Raw genomic sequence first — 16,768 nt, 5'->3', positions numbered from 1 at the left:
GTACAGAATTGTTCGATCGCTATATTGTACACCTGAAACTAGTATAATACTGTACATTAATTATACTGGAATTTTAAAAATTAAATGTCATAAGTAAATAAATAAAAATTAGCATTTTCAGCTCAAAAAATAAAAGAATGAAGGTGCAAAAAATATATAGAAGAGAATTTATACTAAGATAGTTCAGTAAAAAACCAATGTGCAAAAGTCAATAGCCACCACAAGTACAAACGAGAGCCAGTAAGAAGATGTAATGGAAAGTAATGCCTTACTTACCATAAGCACAAAACAAAATTTTAAAAAGGAAAAGGGAAAAAAAAGGAAGAAAAAGAAAACCAGCTAATAAAAAACATGGGCAAAAGATGGAACTCTCATAAACTGTTGAAAGAAATGTGAAGTTATACAACCACTCTGAAAAACCCACCATATGATCCAGTCTTTCTAGTCCTAGGTATTTACCCAAGAAAAAAGAAGTCATGCATCCATGCAAAGACTTGTATGCAAATGCTCATAACAGCTAAAAATGAAAACAAGCCAAATGTCCATCAACAAAATCATGGAATATACTCAGCAATTAAAAAACAAGGAGCTATTGATACACACAATTATCTCAAAGTAACTATGCTAAGTAAAAGAAGCCAACTACGGTGTTACTATAGTATCATTTGATATACCATATGATCATATAAATTATTTACCATATAAACTATAAAATGCAAACAAATAGTGACAGAAAGTGATAGTGATCACTATAGTGATAGTGACAGAAAGCAGATCAGTTGTGGCCTGGATGGATGGGGTAACAGTTAAAGAGGGACAAAAGGAAAGGATTACAAGGGGAAACAAGGAAACTTTTGAGATGGATGGGTATGTTCATTATCTTGATTGTGGTGGTAGTTTCCTGTGTGAACATACATGTCAAAATCTATCAAATCATACTACTTAATATTGACATTCATTGTATGTCAATTATACCTCAATAAAACATTTTTAAAAACATGATTAAAAAAATCCAAGATAAAAGCCTTCCAAAATACTGTACCGTAAACTAGAGAATAGATCTTACAGTAACAGCATTTAATCAGTGAGCATTTAATCAGCAACTACTATAGACACAGCACTATGTTAACCACAGTGAGGAATGTTCAACATGTTCTGCAAATACAAAAGCTGACAACTTAGTTGGGAAATAAGACTTCCATAAGAAACAACTAAAAAACCATAGGTCCTTAAGAATAACACCCAATGGGGACGCCTGGGTGGCTCAGTGGGTTAAGCCTCTGCCTTTGGCTCAGGTCATGATCTCAGGGTCCTGGGATCGAGCCCCATATCGGGCTCTCTGCTCAGCAGGGAGCCTGCTTCCTCCTCTCTGTCTATGCCTGCCTCTCTGCATACTTGTGATCTCTGTCAAATAAATAAATAAAATCTTTAAAAAAAAAAAAAAAGAATAACACCCAATAAGCACTGTAACAAAGGATGATGTCAGTGAAAACTGAAAATGACATTACCAAAAATATAAGATCTCACCTCAGTCTTAAAAGTTGGAGAAAAACTGACTAAGCAGGGAGAAGGAAAACAGGTGCTCTAGACTAAAGGATTATGAGGAATGGCATGGCAGAGGTAGACATGTGTGGGTTGTGCCCAGGGAGAGGTATGGAGAGAACATACTTCTGGTACAGGAGGGGCAGGATGGAGCCCACAGATACCAAGCAAAAGGGAATGAAAATCCCTGGAGGCTTTTAACCCAAAAAAGGCAACATATGAGTAGTTCCTTAGGAAAGTGAGATTCACAGCAATAAATGGATACAAGCAAGGAAGAAAAACAAGGGTGTAAGTAAACCAGCAAAGAGCCACCTCAATTCATCTTCCAGTAGTGAAAGAGAGAGGGAGAAGTTAACCTAAGAAAAACTAGATGAGGGGCGCCTGGGTGGCTCAGTGGGTTAAGCCGCTGCCTTCAGCTCAGGTCATGATCTCAGAGTCCTGGGATCAAGCCCCGCATCGGGCTCTCTGCTCATCAGGGAGCCTGCTTCCTCCTCTCTCTCTGCCTGCCTCTCTGCCTGCTTGTGATCTCTCTGTCAAATAAATAAAATCTTTAAAAAAAAAAAAAAAAAAAAAAGAAAAAAAGAAAAACTAGATGATACTTAGTAGGACCTTGGTCACAGAGAGCAAAGAAGGAAATAGTAAAAAGACTCCTTCAGATGGTGCTGACAGGCTTGGGGTCGACTAGGAGTTTTACTAATTTTTCTGATAGGCTTGGAGTCAATTAGGGGGATTTTTATTAATTTTTATTAAAAATAACTGCATTTATATAGTACTTTCCAGCTCGCCAAGCACTTCCACATGCAATGTCTTGTTCACACTCCGTTACACTGAATCTGAAATGATGAATTTATATCCAAACACTGATATTCTACAGACAGCTGGAGGTCAGAAGAAAGGTCAGGACTAGAAATAGAAACCTGGGAGTCATCCCTAGAGAAAACACTGTTGAAAGCAATGAGAAACATATTCACAGTCCCACTAGGATTTAAAAGTACATAATGGCACTATTAAAAATAGTATTCTTGGGGCGCCTGGGTGGCTCAGTGGGTTAAGCCGCTGCCTTCGGCTCAGGTCATGATCTCAGGGTCCTGGGATCGAGTCCCGCATCGGGCTCTCTGCTTGGCAGGAGGCCTGCTTCCCTCTCTCTCTCTCTGCCTGCCTCTCTGTCTGCTTGTGATCTCTCTCTGTCAAATCAATAAATAAAATCTTTAAAAAATAAAAAAAATAAAAAAAAAAAATAAAAAAATAAAAATAGTATTCTTTAAGAAATATTCTCTTTGGGGACGCCTGGGTGGCTCAGTTGGTTAAGCCGCTGCCTTCGGCTCAGGTCATGATCCCAGGGTCCTGGGATCGAGTCCCGCATCAGGCTCCTTGCTCAGTAGGGAACCTGCTTCTCTCTCTGCCTCTGCCTGCCACTCTGCCTGCTTGTACTCTCTCTCTCTGACAAAAATAAATAAGTAAATAAATAAAAAGAAATATTCTCTTTGAACATTGCCCATGTGCCTTTGAGAAAAGCTATGTGTATCTGTCAACACCACTCAACCTTCTTTGCACCACTGGCACCAAAAGATCAAAACTACCTCCTCTTGATACGGAACTTCTGAAGAGTTTCTGTCTTCTGATCCGGCTTGTTCTTCCTCTTCCCCTCTTCATCCTAAAATTGCAATTTCCGTTCAGCTGTCCAATCTAAAGCAAAAAGCATCTTCTTTGCCTTCCTTTCCAATTGTATGACAAACACTCTTCTTTGTACCTACAAGGATTTAAACACACGAACTTATATTATTTGGTAAACCATTTCTCTAAAAAGCGCTTTAGTACACAAACATTTATACTGTCAGCTAAATCAGGATTCTTTGTGCAGTAAGGGAATGCCAATTATATCAGTCCTTCCAAAATGGTTTTATCTTGAGGTCCTACTAAATGCTGATTAACCATCGAAATCCTGGAAACTGATTTCACAACTGCATGCTTTGGTGACTTACACACCTCCATTCTAATCAATATCTATTGAGCACCAACCCAACACACTTTTAAAAAAAACAGTAGCCATGAAGCCCTCATCAGCCAGGAAGTCTTAGGGGGAAAAACATTTTTTTCTTTAAAAAAAAATTCCTCTTGGAGCGCCTGGGTGGTTCAGTGGGTTAAAGCCTCCGCCTTCGGCTCAGGTCATGATCCCAGGGTTCTGGGATCGAGCCCCACATCGGGCTCTCTGCTCAACGGGGAGCCTGCTTCTCCCCCTCTTTCTCTGCCTGCCTCTCTGCCTACTTGTGATCTCTCTCTCTCTCTCTGTCAAATAAATAAATAAAAATCTTTTTTTTTTTTTTTTAAATCCTCTTTTATGGGCGCCTGGGTGGCTCAGTGGGTTAAGCCGCTGCCTTCGGCTCAGGTCATGATCCCAGGGTCCTGGGATGGAGTCCCGCATCGGGCTCTCTGCTCAGCAGGGAGCCTGCTTCCCTCTCTCTCTCTCTCTCTCTCTCTGCCTTTCTGTCTACTTGTGATCTCTCTCTGTCAAATAAATAAATAAAATCTTTAAAAAAAATAAAATAAAATAAAAAAAATTTAAAAATCCTCTTTTAATATGAAGGAAATAATGATTTGCTCTTAGAACCAGGACACTGAAATCAATATAAGTAAAGGGGGGTTGCAACAGATTGGGGAGGGAATGGGGGCCATGAAAAGCAGACAGGACAAAGGAATGATCATAAAATCTAAAATTACTATTGTAGTTTCTACATGCTACGTCTTTGGAAGCATAAAAAATTAAACACATTAACCACACCAGAATGATACAGTCAGTGGCGTGGAGTATTATGCAACCATTAATAGGAAAAAGGTATGTGCTAAAGTGTCCGAATGTTCAAGATACAGTAAATGAAAAATAAAGCTGCAGAACATTTAAAGATCCCTTTTGGGTTTGCTTTTGACACATTCAGTATGTTCATAAAACAAGAGAAGGAAGGATATTCAAAAACGTGCCCGAGGAGGCAGCTTTTACTATTACTTTTGTAATAGTGACTTATTTATATATGAGCACATAAATCACACAACATGAATATTACTTGTGTGCATATATGTGCATTTTAACCACACAACTGGTTTCAAAGTCTACTACTAATAAATACCGGAAAGAAATGAGTAACGGGCCCCACTAACATCCCACGGCGGCAGTGGAAGGCTCCCTGATCTACCCAAAGGCTCGAGCTGGGTCCCGAAGCTAACTGCGGCTCGTCCCCTCCGGTGTCCAGAGCCTCGCCAGTAGTGGGACGCCCGGTGACAGCACGGCTAAGCCCCCGGCCTCGCTCCCACCAGCCTTGGACTCGCACTTGAGGCTGAGCCTCCGGCCCTGGAGAGACCAACTCCCGGCTGCAGGCTCCTGAGCATCCCCCAGCGCGTCTCAACCGCGGCTTCTGGGGCGACATCCGCTGAAGGACGTGCAGAAGACGGGGGCTGGGCGGGAGGAGGCGGGGATTACTGCAGGGCGCAGCAGAACGCCAGGCCTGGTGGGCGTCTGCGAGCTGAGCTGCTCTTTTCCCAACAATGAAAACAGAAGGAAAGCTCCAGCACCACCCGCTCCGGGACCCGGGCACCCCGCGTCCCCCAGCTTCCGTCACCCCGCAAGTCCTTCCAGCTCACTCGCGGAGAGGCGGCGGGCCCAGCGCGCGTAGAAACCCAAAGAGGACCCCAGATGAACCCGACTTAAAGAGCGGGCGCAAGCAGAAGCGGTAGACGCCAAGCGCAGGAACGCCCACCTGCAGTCTTCACCAACCCAAGTCCTCAGTCTCCACCCGGAAGTCACGCTACGCTGTGCCACCGCCGCCGGGCGTGCGTCTGCGCCTGCGCCTGCGTCTGCGCCTGCGCCTAGTTTCCCGGAAGCGCCGCGGCCGCCCCTCCCTGCTGGAGTCAAGAGTAAATAAACCCCCGGGGCACGGAGGCAGGGAAAGTGCGCTCTGTAACGTCCGCCTGCGCAGTCTTATTTTTAGAAGAGGAGAGGGTCCTCCTGGGCGCGCAGCCTCACAAGGCCAGGACGGTACAACAGTCGGCTCCCCTCTTTCTCCCTCCGTACTTCGACCTCTGCCTCGCCCTGGGGCTCAACGTCGGGCCCTCCCCGGCCGCCTTCGCCTCCGCCCCGCCCTGCCCCTTCCTCGGTCTGCCAGGGCCTGGCGTCGCCCCACGTGAGTTACTTGAGCCTCGCTACCCCAATCCCAGCCTTAAAGAGTTTCTGGATTTGGAGCTCAGTTTCTGCCCACCGCCTCCACACTGTACTTAATGACTTGCTTCCCACGAGTACAGTGTGAAGAGGGAAGAAAGTTAACTCCAGTGGAGAAACCTGGCAGATAGTGCCTTGGTCAGGTGATGAGAATTAACGGTGATAAATCATGTTGAAAGCGTGCTCCCCAAATATAGGAAGGGTACTTCACCTCTGTGGCATTCCTCCCCAAAACCCATAACCCCAGTTCTTGTTGAGAAAAATATCAGACAAACCCAAAAACGCCCAACCACGTACTTTGACAAAATCATGAAAAACAAGCAAACTCAGAATCTCATAAACAAACAAAAAATACAAAAACAAAAAACTGAGGAGACATGACAGTTACATGTAATGGTGGTATTCTGGAGGGCGTCCTGGAATAGAAGAAAGATATTAGAGGGAAAGCTAGTAGAATCCAAATAAAGCACGCAACTTAATACCACTGTTGAATGTTGCTTTTTTTACTTGTGACAAATAATAGATGTTAATTATAAGGCGAATTTGATGAGGAATTCTCTACTACATATGCAACTTTTCAACAAATATATTCTAAAATTAAGTTTATTGAAAAGTAAATGGGGGGATAGGGAGCAGCTGGATGGCTCAGTTAACCGTCTGACGCTTGATTTCAGCTCAGGTCATGACATCAGGGTTGTGAGATGGAGCCCTACATTGGGCTCTGTGCTGAGCAGGGAGCCTGCTTAAGATTCTCTCTCTCCTTCTTCCTCTGCCCACCCCCCACCGCTAAAGCACATGCTCTCTCTTGAAAAAAAAATATATATATATATATTAAGAAAAGAAAGAAAAATGAAGGGGAAACTAGAAATAGTTGGCTCCAGATTTGGACCTATGATTCAATGCTGTCATCAAGGATCAAGGCTCTAATTTTCCACAATGCCATTCTTAGGAAGTTAGCTACTCGCCTATTAGTTTTTTCTTCATAGTCTCAAGACAGCGTTGCTGCAGCTCCAAACATCACATCCTCGAACAAATGAATTCAAGACAGGATTAAAAAGATCCAAAGAGGGGCGCCTGGGTGGCTCAGTGGGTTAAGCCGCTGCCTTCAGCTCAGGTCATGATCCCAGGTCCTGGGTTCGAGCCCCGCATCGGGCTTTCTGCTCAGCAGGGAGCCTGCTTCCTCCTCTCTCTCTGCCTGCCTCTCTGCTTACTTGTGATTTCTCTCTGTCAAATAAATAAATAAAATCTTTAAAAAAAAAAAAAAAATCCAAAGAGACAATATTTCCTTTTATGAGAGAGGAAAATAATGCATATTCCCATTTTCTAGATAGGAATTGGCAAAAATTCTCTCCTTGAGCAAACTCTAGCCAGACTCTTCTGAGCCTTCCTCTGAACTAGACCTCGGTCTTGACCTATAAAATCTACAAACGCAGTACATTGATTTCATCCCCTACCTGCCCCCCACACACACACACATTAAAATTATATTTTTTAAAAAGCAAACACTAACAGTCTCTGAGAGCTCAAAGCTGTATCCCTAAGATGACCCTAGCCCTCTTTAACTTACTCAAGGCTGCCAAAAAGAATTTACTATTTGTTTTAGCCAACAACTGATAATAACCCCTTCACCACCTTTTGTTAGAGCATTTACTTAAAAGGATTTACAATCTGACTCCTACAACTCAGTAGTGTCTTTCTCAAGGACTTAAAAGCCATTCCTTTGAAATATAATCATCAGAAAAGATAGAGCCTCTGTCTCCCAGTCTCTGCATAGCCTACACAGTTGGCTTAACGACATTTGCACTGACCCACTCTATAATTTTTCATTTCTCCGACTCTACTCAAGCCCCTCCATTTCCCATACCTACTCCCTTGTTCTCTCTTTAAAACACTCAGCCACCTCTGTACAAATCCAAGTTGAGTTCAGTTCATGCTGGAACCACTTCCCTATTTCAATAGTATATTACTGATGAACTCTGTCCTTAACCACCTTAAATAGTATCCAGTGTTGTTTATCTTTGACAAAATTAATTGCTGAGAGTTACATATCTGCTAAGCATCTCAGCTACAGTTTGATTCTGCGAGCCAAAACTATGCTCTACCCTTTTAAGAAGGCTTATTGAACATCCTAAACAAGCAAAATATGTAGGAAGAAAAGCCGGTGCCAAGTGGAGTTCTATGAGTGTAAATGATCACGGGTAAGGGAAGAGCCTGAGAGCTTAATAACTTGTCATTTAACAGTACTGTTTTCCTACATCTTTTATATTAACACACCAAAGAACTGGGTACTCTTAAGCAAATAAAATGACTGCTTTCAACCAGTGGATGGTAAAGATGTGAGTTTATTCCACAAGTTAAAAGATATAATAAACATTCCTTCTCCATACAGCAGCCAGGATGATCTCAGAGTTGACTCACAACTAAGCAATATCTTCGAAGCTAGCTTGTGCTACAGAGATCTGGGGCCTCCAACTTTACTCTTTTGTTTCATTTCTCAAGTTGTTCAGAAGTCAGACAAGGTGCTATGTATGCAAATTGGTAGGGGCTTCACAAACACACCGCCAGGGTCAAGACCCAAATTTGACAGGGAGGAAAAGAATTAAAAGTTATCTGCTTAATTCACTGGCTTTAAATTAGCATGCTTTTCAAAAAAAGTTTCAGAATGTTCCCCATGCTTAAATCTGTCCTTTCCTTTGTGATTCTTCCCATGTTCTTATGCTTACAAAGTCCTTTTCCCACAAATTTTAGTTATATTTTCTTTTACCTGTTTTGTTTCATTTATATAACTGTAAATTGAAAAAGTAAGAAATCACTTTTTTCTCATTTTAGAAATTAACTGAGGACATTATGCAATTATCACTCCCTTTCCCCCACTACCATTTTTGGAATAATTTTTTGTTACTCCCATAATTGTTAATACCACTTTCATCATATGCTAAAGTCTTACTTCTCCGTGATATTTTATGTATTGAATTTTCTTGAGTGTCCTGCCTCATTGACCTGTAAAGTCTTGTGGGATCAGTACTAAAAAAATAAACAAATCAGGTAGAAGATATAATTCACGGCCCTTTTGGAATTTGCCTTTTGAAACAGCAGGCCCTCACCATGCCCAGTTTCCTGCATACCATATGCTATCTGTGAATGGCTCTCAGTGAATTTAATTCCTTCTAACACTGGCTCAACCCAGCTATAGAAGAAAGCAGCATGTAGTGTGGAGAGAGGCCAGCAAATGACCCACCAAGTACACACTTAGATAAGAGAAAATCCAAAACAAAGGTCTTAGTTATCCCAAGTTAAAAAAAAAAAAAATCCCCAAAGGTTACACAGCACAATGCCATCTATGTAACATTTTTAAAACAATTTTTAAAATGAGGAACAGGGGCACCTGACTGGCTCAGTCGATAGGGCATGTAACTCTCGAACTCAGGGTTGCGAGTTCAAGCCCCACGTTGGGCACAGAGTTTACTTAAAAATAAATAAGTAAATAAAAATTTGGGGTGCCTGGGTGGCTCAGTGTACCTCTGCCTTTGGCTCAGGTCATGATCTCAGGGTCCTGGGATCAAGCCCTGAATCTTGCTCTCTGCTCAGCGGGGAGCCTGCTTCCTCCTCTCTCTCTCTCTCTCTCTGCCTGCCTCTCTGCCTACTTGTGATCTCTGTCAAATAAATAAATAAAATCTTGAAAAAAATAAATAAAATAAGGAACAGATTACTGGTTTGCAGGCAATGGAGTGGGAGGGTGGGTAAGAGAGATATGTTTGGCTATAAAAAAGCAACACTGGGGGTCCTTGTGTTGATAGAAATGTTTTATATCTGGACTACAGTGCTGGACAGACAAACCTACATTGATAAAATTGTGCAGATCCAAATACACACACTAGTAAGTACAAGTAACACTGAGGAAATCTGAATATGATTGGTGGGTTGTTTTGATGTCAGTATCCTCATTAGGATATTGTACTATACTGCTGCAAAACCTTACCATAGAGGAAAACTGGATAAAAAGTATAAGGAGTCTCTGTATTCCTTTTTACTACTGCATGTGAATCTGCAATTATCTCAATAGAAATTTAGGTCAAAGAAAGCCAGGGTCTTTCCCAGATTGTTAGTTTTGTTTTGTCAGTTTTGTTTTTTGCAACTGCTTGGAAACCCACCTTGAAATTGCAGCATAATTGGAATCTATCTAAAAGCATTGCTTGTAACTTTCTGTTGTGATGGAAATACTATAGATCTGCACTGTCCAATACAGCGTCCACAACACATGTGACTACTCAGCACTTGAAATATAGTTAAGGCAGCTAAAGACTGAATTTTAAATTATATTATTTCAATTAAATTTACATTTAAATAGCCACTAGTGGCTGTGACTCCCTTACAGGGACAGTACAAAAATGAGATTTGATTTTTTTATAGTCCCCTATTCCTCTGGGTAAATAGGAAATAAGAGGAAGAAAAATTATTTCCCACCACTGAACTAATTCTCGAAGTTTCTGGAGATCCATTTCCTCACTTTGAAACTGGAAAAATAAGATGAACCCTGACAAGTTAGAGTGTGAGAAAGGGCTTCAAACCCCCCCTCCCACCTATACCCTGCAGGACCTTGTAAGTAATTTGACAAGTAACTTGATGAGCGTGCTAAACAACTAGGGAGGTAATCCTGTGACTTATCAGTGAATGTTCCCCACTATTATGTAAAAACCATACAAGGATTAGCAAGTAGATTTGCTTTCACGTATTTAAGAAAGAAAACAACACACACACATGATCCCTTGCCATGCTGCTCCTAGCTTATTCCATAACTATAGTTCCAAAGACTTCAGTTCAAGAGATTTTCTTTAATCAGGAAAAAGAAAAAAAAAAAAAGTCTAGACAAATACGCTATTTCTTCAAGTGCACACGCAAATAGTTTAATGGGAGAATACGAGGGAAAACTCATGGAGAACCAAGAACAAAGCTTCAGTTTAGATCTAAAAAGTGAGTGACTCTGCGAAATAGGATTACCCCCACCTCAGGGCGGGGCAGTTGTCAGACGTGCCCGGGCACCCAACGCCAGTTTTGCAAATCAACCTGGTAGCCCTACCCATTTTCCACCAGCTCGGGGGAGGTTCCGGGAAGCCACGCCCTAAGGGGCGCGTCCGACCCGGCAGCCCCTAGCAACCTCGGGCTTCGCGCAGGCGCGCCGAAGCCTGCGGGTGAACTCCGGGGCACCGCGCGGAACAAATTCCATTTGACGGCTCTCTCGGCCAGTACTTCGTGCGCCCCCCACACAGCCATGTCGTCAGTCAACCGAGTGGCGCTGGTGACCGGGGCCAACAAGGGCATCGGCTTCGCGATCGCGCGTGACCTGTGCCGGCAGTTTTCGGGGGACGTGGTGCTCACGGCGCGGGACGAGGCGCGGGGTCGCGCGGCCGTGCAGCAGCTCCAGGCCGAGGGCCTGAGTCCCCGCTTCCACCTGCTGGACATCGACGACCTGCAGAGCATCCGCGCCCTGCGCGACTTCCTGCGCAAGGAGTACGGGGGCCTGGACGTGCTGGTCAACAACGCGGGCATTGCTTTCAAGAGTAAGGGGATGCAGACTAGGAGGGGAGGTGGACCCCCGGAGCTCCTCCTACCAGGGTGGACTCCATCTGTTGGGGAATCCAGGCGATCTAGCTTTTAATGACTGTGGCATCCAAAATGGCTCCTTAGGGCAGGGGGAGGGATGGAGGGACAGCACCGGGACACAGGCAAAGTCGAACAGAAATTGCCCCGATTATCAGCTGCCCTGCTTATCAGCCCGAGTGACCTTTGTGTTCCTCTGATTACTGGGGATTTTTTCCAAGTCTTCAGAAAGTTTCTGTCAGATCGGACTTTAGGACAGTTCTCTTATTTTTACTGCATTTTGTAATAAACTAGAAAACTGCACAAATTGGTAAGGCGATCCCACACCTTCACCCAGCCTTCCCCAATGGTGCCGTTTTATACCACTACAGCATTATCAAATGTGAAAATTGTCAGTGGCACGATACTGTTAACTAGATGCCAGCTTTACACAAAATTCAAAACATTTCACATGTACTTTTTTCATATAACATTTTCTGGAATTTTCCCACAAGGCTCCTACTAATGCTGCTTCTCTCTTCCCCCCCCCCCCCCCCGGAAGCTAATGATCCCACACCGTTTCATATTCAAGCAGAAGTGACCATGAAAACAAACTTCTTTGGTACCCGAGATGTGTGCACAGAACTCCTGCCTCTGATGAAACCCCAAGGTGAGCCTGATGAGGGGCCCAAGCTGTGGTGTTTTGGGAATGATCTGGCCCTGGCCTCTCTGACCTCTTCTACAGGACCCTGGCCCCTCTCCTTGCTCAGCCACACCGGCCTCCTTGCTGTGTCTCCAACTGGACCCTCTGTCTCAGGACCCTAACACACTTGGCCCTCAGTCAGCAGTGCCCTCTGTCCCGCTAGTCCCTCACAACTGCCTCTGTCTTATCCTTAAATCTTCCTTGAGATCTCTCCTCAGAGAGACCTTTTACTCCCTCAGTACCACTCACAGGGGAAGTTCCCTAAGGATTCCTTCCTGGACCCTTTCTCCCCCACAACCCTTTCACCCAGGATTTTACTACAACTAGTGGACTCCTCACTCTCCAAACTTCTCAGGCCCCCCTAACATCGGTCACCTGCCTAGAACATTCCCAGAGCTCCAGACACACATATTTCTCTTCCTGCCTTTCCTTCTCCTCAGGATGCCCTCACAGACCCTGTCCAGCCTGGGTGCAAGACCCTTCCCCATGGCCACCAGGAGGCCTGCACACTCACATGTGCAGAGCTAATGATGGCCACAGGCCGGAGGTACGTCTCCGTGCAGATGGGGCATCTGTGATACTGGATGTCTCTTGTTGCCTAAACCACTGTTCATGCCTTTATCCTCATTCCTCCCCCTCCCACCTCCCTCTTCCACCTGATATCCCATCCCATTCACCTTTCAGAGGGACATCAAGTTCAGCCTCTGTGCTGGTCCTGAATACCAGCAATGGTACTAGTGCAAGGAGTGCCTTCCCTCCAGTGCACTCCCATTCCCATAGGAGAAGGCTGCACAAGTCTAGAATGAGTGGGTTGTATCAGCCGCTGCACAATGCAACTGTGTTCACTGTCCCTCCAGTTTTCCCAGATGGGGAAGGCACAATCCACTCCATTATGCCCTTAGGAACTCTGACATAGAAATTTAAAGCTATAGTTTCATGGTTTCTTGATTAGAGATTATCCCTGTTTTCCATTCCCATACTTGCACCCCTCGTCCTGGGAACATGGTAAGAGGAGGAAGAAAAGGAAGTTGAGATGATGTGGGGAAGAATGGTGAGGTCAAGTCAGCATCCTCCCCCTAACCCTCTCCCCAGAATCCCCAGTGAAGCAGAAGAATCTGTCCAGTGGGGAATCTCCCTTGGCACCCACCCGCCTCATGTTGAGTGTGAGTCCATGTTCATGAATGTGTCTAAGCCCCACATACCTTTATCTCTTGTTGAAGGCAACCAAGGATTCAGATGCCTGTTCCAGTTCTCTGTGGAACCACTTCTCTGCATGTGAAAGTGTATTGCTTGGCCTGCAGAAATGATCACACCTTAGGACAAATTTGTGCAGCGTCTTCTGTTTTCATCCTGCTATACTGCTTACGCATCGGCATCTTCTTCCGGGTTTCTCCAAAGCTTGGTCCAGAAATAGTGCCTTGACTTGTCCGGACCACCTGTTTGGAGCCTCCCAAGCTACTACCTTCAACCTAACTTGCCACCTATGTGGAAGGCCTTCCTCTTGGGCAATCTCTCCCATAACTATCTCCAGTCTTTGTCTCTTTTGCTGAGAAATGGAAGAGTCCTTGGGTTTTGCCGGGTGGGGGGTGCTCACAGGGTGCAGAATCTATGTCAACAGTTACCCCAGCTCTGCGTTTCTGCAACTCTCCCATTTCCACTCCTCTCAGGGACCAGATGGCCATTTCATAAAGGCATACCAGGATATCCACTTCCTGGTTCCACTCCCATTCCAGTCCCAGAAGGGGTTCTTCTGAGGGGCATTGACTTGTCCAACTTTATTCTGCCCCCTAAATTGCCATAGGGACTTCCATAGGCCATGCCTTCTACAGACTTCCTTCAGTCCGCCCAGTTTTCCACTGCCTCTCTCTATGACTATATTCTCAGGCCATAACACACGCCCAAGTTCATAAAAACTCCATCATAGACAAATCACCATGCAAGGCAGGCCACTAAGCCAATTTGTTGTTATCATCCTCAAACAGAGTGGCAGCCTTCCAGACCAGATGGAACTGCCCTCCTCACACCAGTCAGCTCCTTATTTGTACAGACCTATTTGAGGCCACTCCCCAAGTGACCGTGAGAACTTCAGGTGGTCCCAAAGGTGGCCTTAGGGAGAAAGAGGGAATCCATTCTTGAATGCAAGGAGTGTCTCCTTATATCCTCCTTAACCATGTTCTTCCTTACAGGATTTCCATTTTTCCTATGGAACATAGGCTCAGTGCCCTCCCCCTAGCATTTCTTGGACTTCATTAGAGACGTTACAGGTATAACAAGTTCCAAGACCGTATCATAGTCTTCACACATACAGGCAGTCTTACGGATGCTCATAGCAAATTAATAAAGTCTCAAGTGGAAATTTTCTGTACAAAGTCTTGGTGAAATTGGCATTTGTCGTTCTTGAGCCTTTTGATGTAACGTTGTGTATGGTTATTTCAGGCAGAGTGGTGAACGTGTCCAGCATGGTGAGTCTGCGGGCCCTGAAAAATTGCAGTCCCGAGCTACAGCAGAATTTCAGAAGTGAGATCATCACAGAGGAGGAGCTGGTGGGGCTCATGAACAAGTTCGTGGAAGACACGAAGAAAGGTGTGCACAGGAAGGAGGGCTGGCCTGATACTGCCTATGGAGTGACAAAAATCGGCGTCACGGTCCTCTCCAGAATCCATGCCAGGAAACTGAGTGAGCAGAGGAAAGGGGACAAGATCCTTCTGAACGCCTGCTGCCCTGGGTGGGTGAGAACAGACATGGCAGGACCTAAAGCCACTAAAAGCCCAGAAGAAGGAGCAGAGACCCCTGTCTACTTGGCCCTTCTGCCCTCAGATGCTGAGGGGCCTCATGGGGCATTTGTTACGGAGAAGAAAGTTGAACAATGGTGAACTGAATTCACAGCTCTGTCCATGGATCCCCTCAGGATCCCCCTCCTTTGACCAAAAGGATTCTTCCACTGTCAGTAATATCCCTAACCACAGCAAAAAAGGTATAAAATATCCCTGCTGAAGAGAGAGTCAATTATCATATGGTTTCAGTTATTTGTGGAGCATAACAAATAGCATGGAGGACAAGGGGAGATGGAGAGGAGAAGGGAGTTGAGGGAAATTGGAAGGGGAGGTGAACCATGAGAGACTATGGACTCTGAAAAACGATCTGAGAATTTTGAAGGGGTGGGGGGTGGGAGGTTGGGGGCACCAGGTGGTGGGTATTGTAGAGGGCACGGATTGCATGGAGCACTGGGTGTGGTGCAAAAATAATGAATACTGTTATGCTGAAAAAATAAAAAATTAATAAAAAAAAAGTAAAAAAAAAAAAAATATCCCTGCTGAGTATTCAATTTCAGGAGGCTACTAATTCAGGGAAGGTTCTTTTGATTTCTTCTGTGATACAGGCACAGAATGAAATCAATGAGATAATGGACCGCAGACATGAATAAATGTTCCTCTATAAATGCCGATTTGTGCTCTATGTGCTGAACGAGCTGAGAAGTCGTCTACACTGAATAAGATGAAGAGAAGTTAGAGTTTCACTCAAGGGTAAGCAAACATTATACAAAGAGGCAGATAGTGGTATGTTTAGCTTTTTTTTTTTTTTTAAAGATTTTATTTATTTATTTGACAGAGAGAGATCACAAGTAGACGGAGAGGCAGGCAGAGAGAGAGAGAGAGAGAGAGAGGGAAGCAGGCTCCCCGCTGAGCAGAGAGCCCGATGTGGGACTCGGTCCCAGGACCCCGAGATCATGACCTGAGCCGAAGGCAGCGGCTTAACCCACTGAGCCACCCAGGCGCCCAGTGGTATGTTTAGCTTTGCAGGTGACACACTCCTGTCAGATCTCCTCAGCTCTCCTGCTGTAGCATGAAAGTAACCACAGACAATATACAAACCAACAAGCTTGGTTGGATGTGACATGAAGCCTAGTGTGCCAGCCTCTAGTACAGCATGAAGGGAAGATGTCCCCTGTAGTCTCTGAATATCAAACTCATTGGGGAAAAAACAATTTCCAAGTGTGAAATGACAGAAGGAACTTAGATACATCCATAGAGTGCTCTGAGACAATGGAGAAAATTGAGTATGGTTTGGGTATGGACAATGAGTCCCCGGGAGTGAGGCCCAAGACACCAGTGCGACAAGAAAGTTCTTACTGCCCCGTCCAAGCCTGGCTGCTTGTGGGCTTCACTGAACCTCCACCACATGCCTCCCTTCACAAGAACGTGCATGTTGGAAAGGGGCCTCTACTATACTAATTATTTTTCATGCTTCACCAAGGATTTTCAGCCTCACCCAAATGAAAGGTGGGAGACCCTAAAAGCAAGGGTAGGGTCCTTATTTTAAGTTTTTCCCTTCAGATGGGCTGATAATGACCTCCCTATTATTTTCCACTTAAGTGTATAAGAAAGCAACTAATTTCTATGTATTAATTTTGTATCCTGCCACATTACTGAATATATGAGTTCCAATAATCCGGAGATGGGGTCTTTTGGGTTCTCCACATAAAGTATCATGTCATCTGCGAAGAGACAGAGTGTTTGACTTCATCTTTGCCAATTTGAATGCGTTCTGTTTTTGTTATCTGATGGCTGTTGCTATGACTTCAAGTACTATGTTGAACAGTAGTGGCCAGAGTGGGCATCCTTGTCATGTTCCTGATCTTAAGGGAAAGGCTCTCAGCTTTTCCCTATTGAGAATAGTATTTGCTATGGGCTTTTCATAGATAGACTTTATGAAATTGAGGAATGTTCCCTCTATCTCTA

The 16,768-nt window shown here is 44.4% G+C and overlaps 2 protein-coding genes across 10 annotated transcripts in view; one reads left to right on the top strand and one right to left on the bottom strand.

The window, feature by feature from the left end:
- Positions 1 to 5,621, bottom strand: part of SETD4 (SET domain containing 4) — a 28,548-nt gene extending 22,927 nt beyond the window's left edge. For 3 of the 8 annotated variants that reach the window (XR_007125683.1, XR_007125684.1, XM_047720245.1), the window contains exons 1-2: positions 5,177 to 5,621; positions 3,123 to 3,294 (exon numbers count right to left, since the gene is read on the bottom strand). Coding sequence is in view for 5 of the 8 variants with exons in the window: in XM_047720245.1 (XP_047576201.1) it covers positions 3,123 to 3,195 (73 nt within the window). In the remaining 3 variants the exon portion in view is untranslated. Of the gene's footprint in view, positions 1 to 3,122; positions 3,295 to 4,865; positions 5,129 to 5,176 lie in introns of those variants that run through there. The other 5 variants (XM_047720237.1, XM_047720218.1, XM_047720222.1 and 2 more) reach the window with 5 other exon arrangements.
- A 5,283-nt stretch (positions 5,622 to 10,904) lies between these two features.
- LOC125094726 (carbonyl reductase [NADPH] 1) lies at positions 10,905 to 15,471 on the top strand. 2 transcript variants are annotated; one of them, XM_047720210.1, is made up of 4 exons: positions 10,905 to 11,307; positions 11,889 to 11,996; positions 14,466 to 15,010; positions 15,334 to 15,471. In XM_047720210.1, exons 1-3 carry the CDS (start codon positions 11,019 to 11,021, stop codon positions 14,900 to 14,902), a joined length of 834 nt encoding a protein of 277 aa, XP_047576166.1. In that variant the 5' UTR covers positions 10,905 to 11,018; the 3' UTR covers positions 14,903 to 15,010; positions 15,334 to 15,471. The 2 variants fall into 2 exon arrangements, with proteins under 2 accessions (XP_047576166.1, XP_047576156.1); XM_047720200.1 differs by having other exon boundaries at positions 14,466 to 15,016; positions 15,340 to 15,471.
- Positions 15,472 to 16,768: the final 1,297 nt, after the last annotated feature.

The sequence above is a fragment of the Lutra lutra genome, chromosome 1 (assembly GCF_902655055.1).
Source record: "Lutra lutra chromosome 1, mLutLut1.2, whole genome shotgun sequence".
Classification (NCBI taxonomy): Eukaryota; Metazoa; Chordata; class Mammalia; order Carnivora; family Mustelidae; genus Lutra; species Lutra lutra.
Note: the sequence above shows the minus strand (reverse complement) of the source record. Positions and strands in the feature narration are given on the sequence as shown.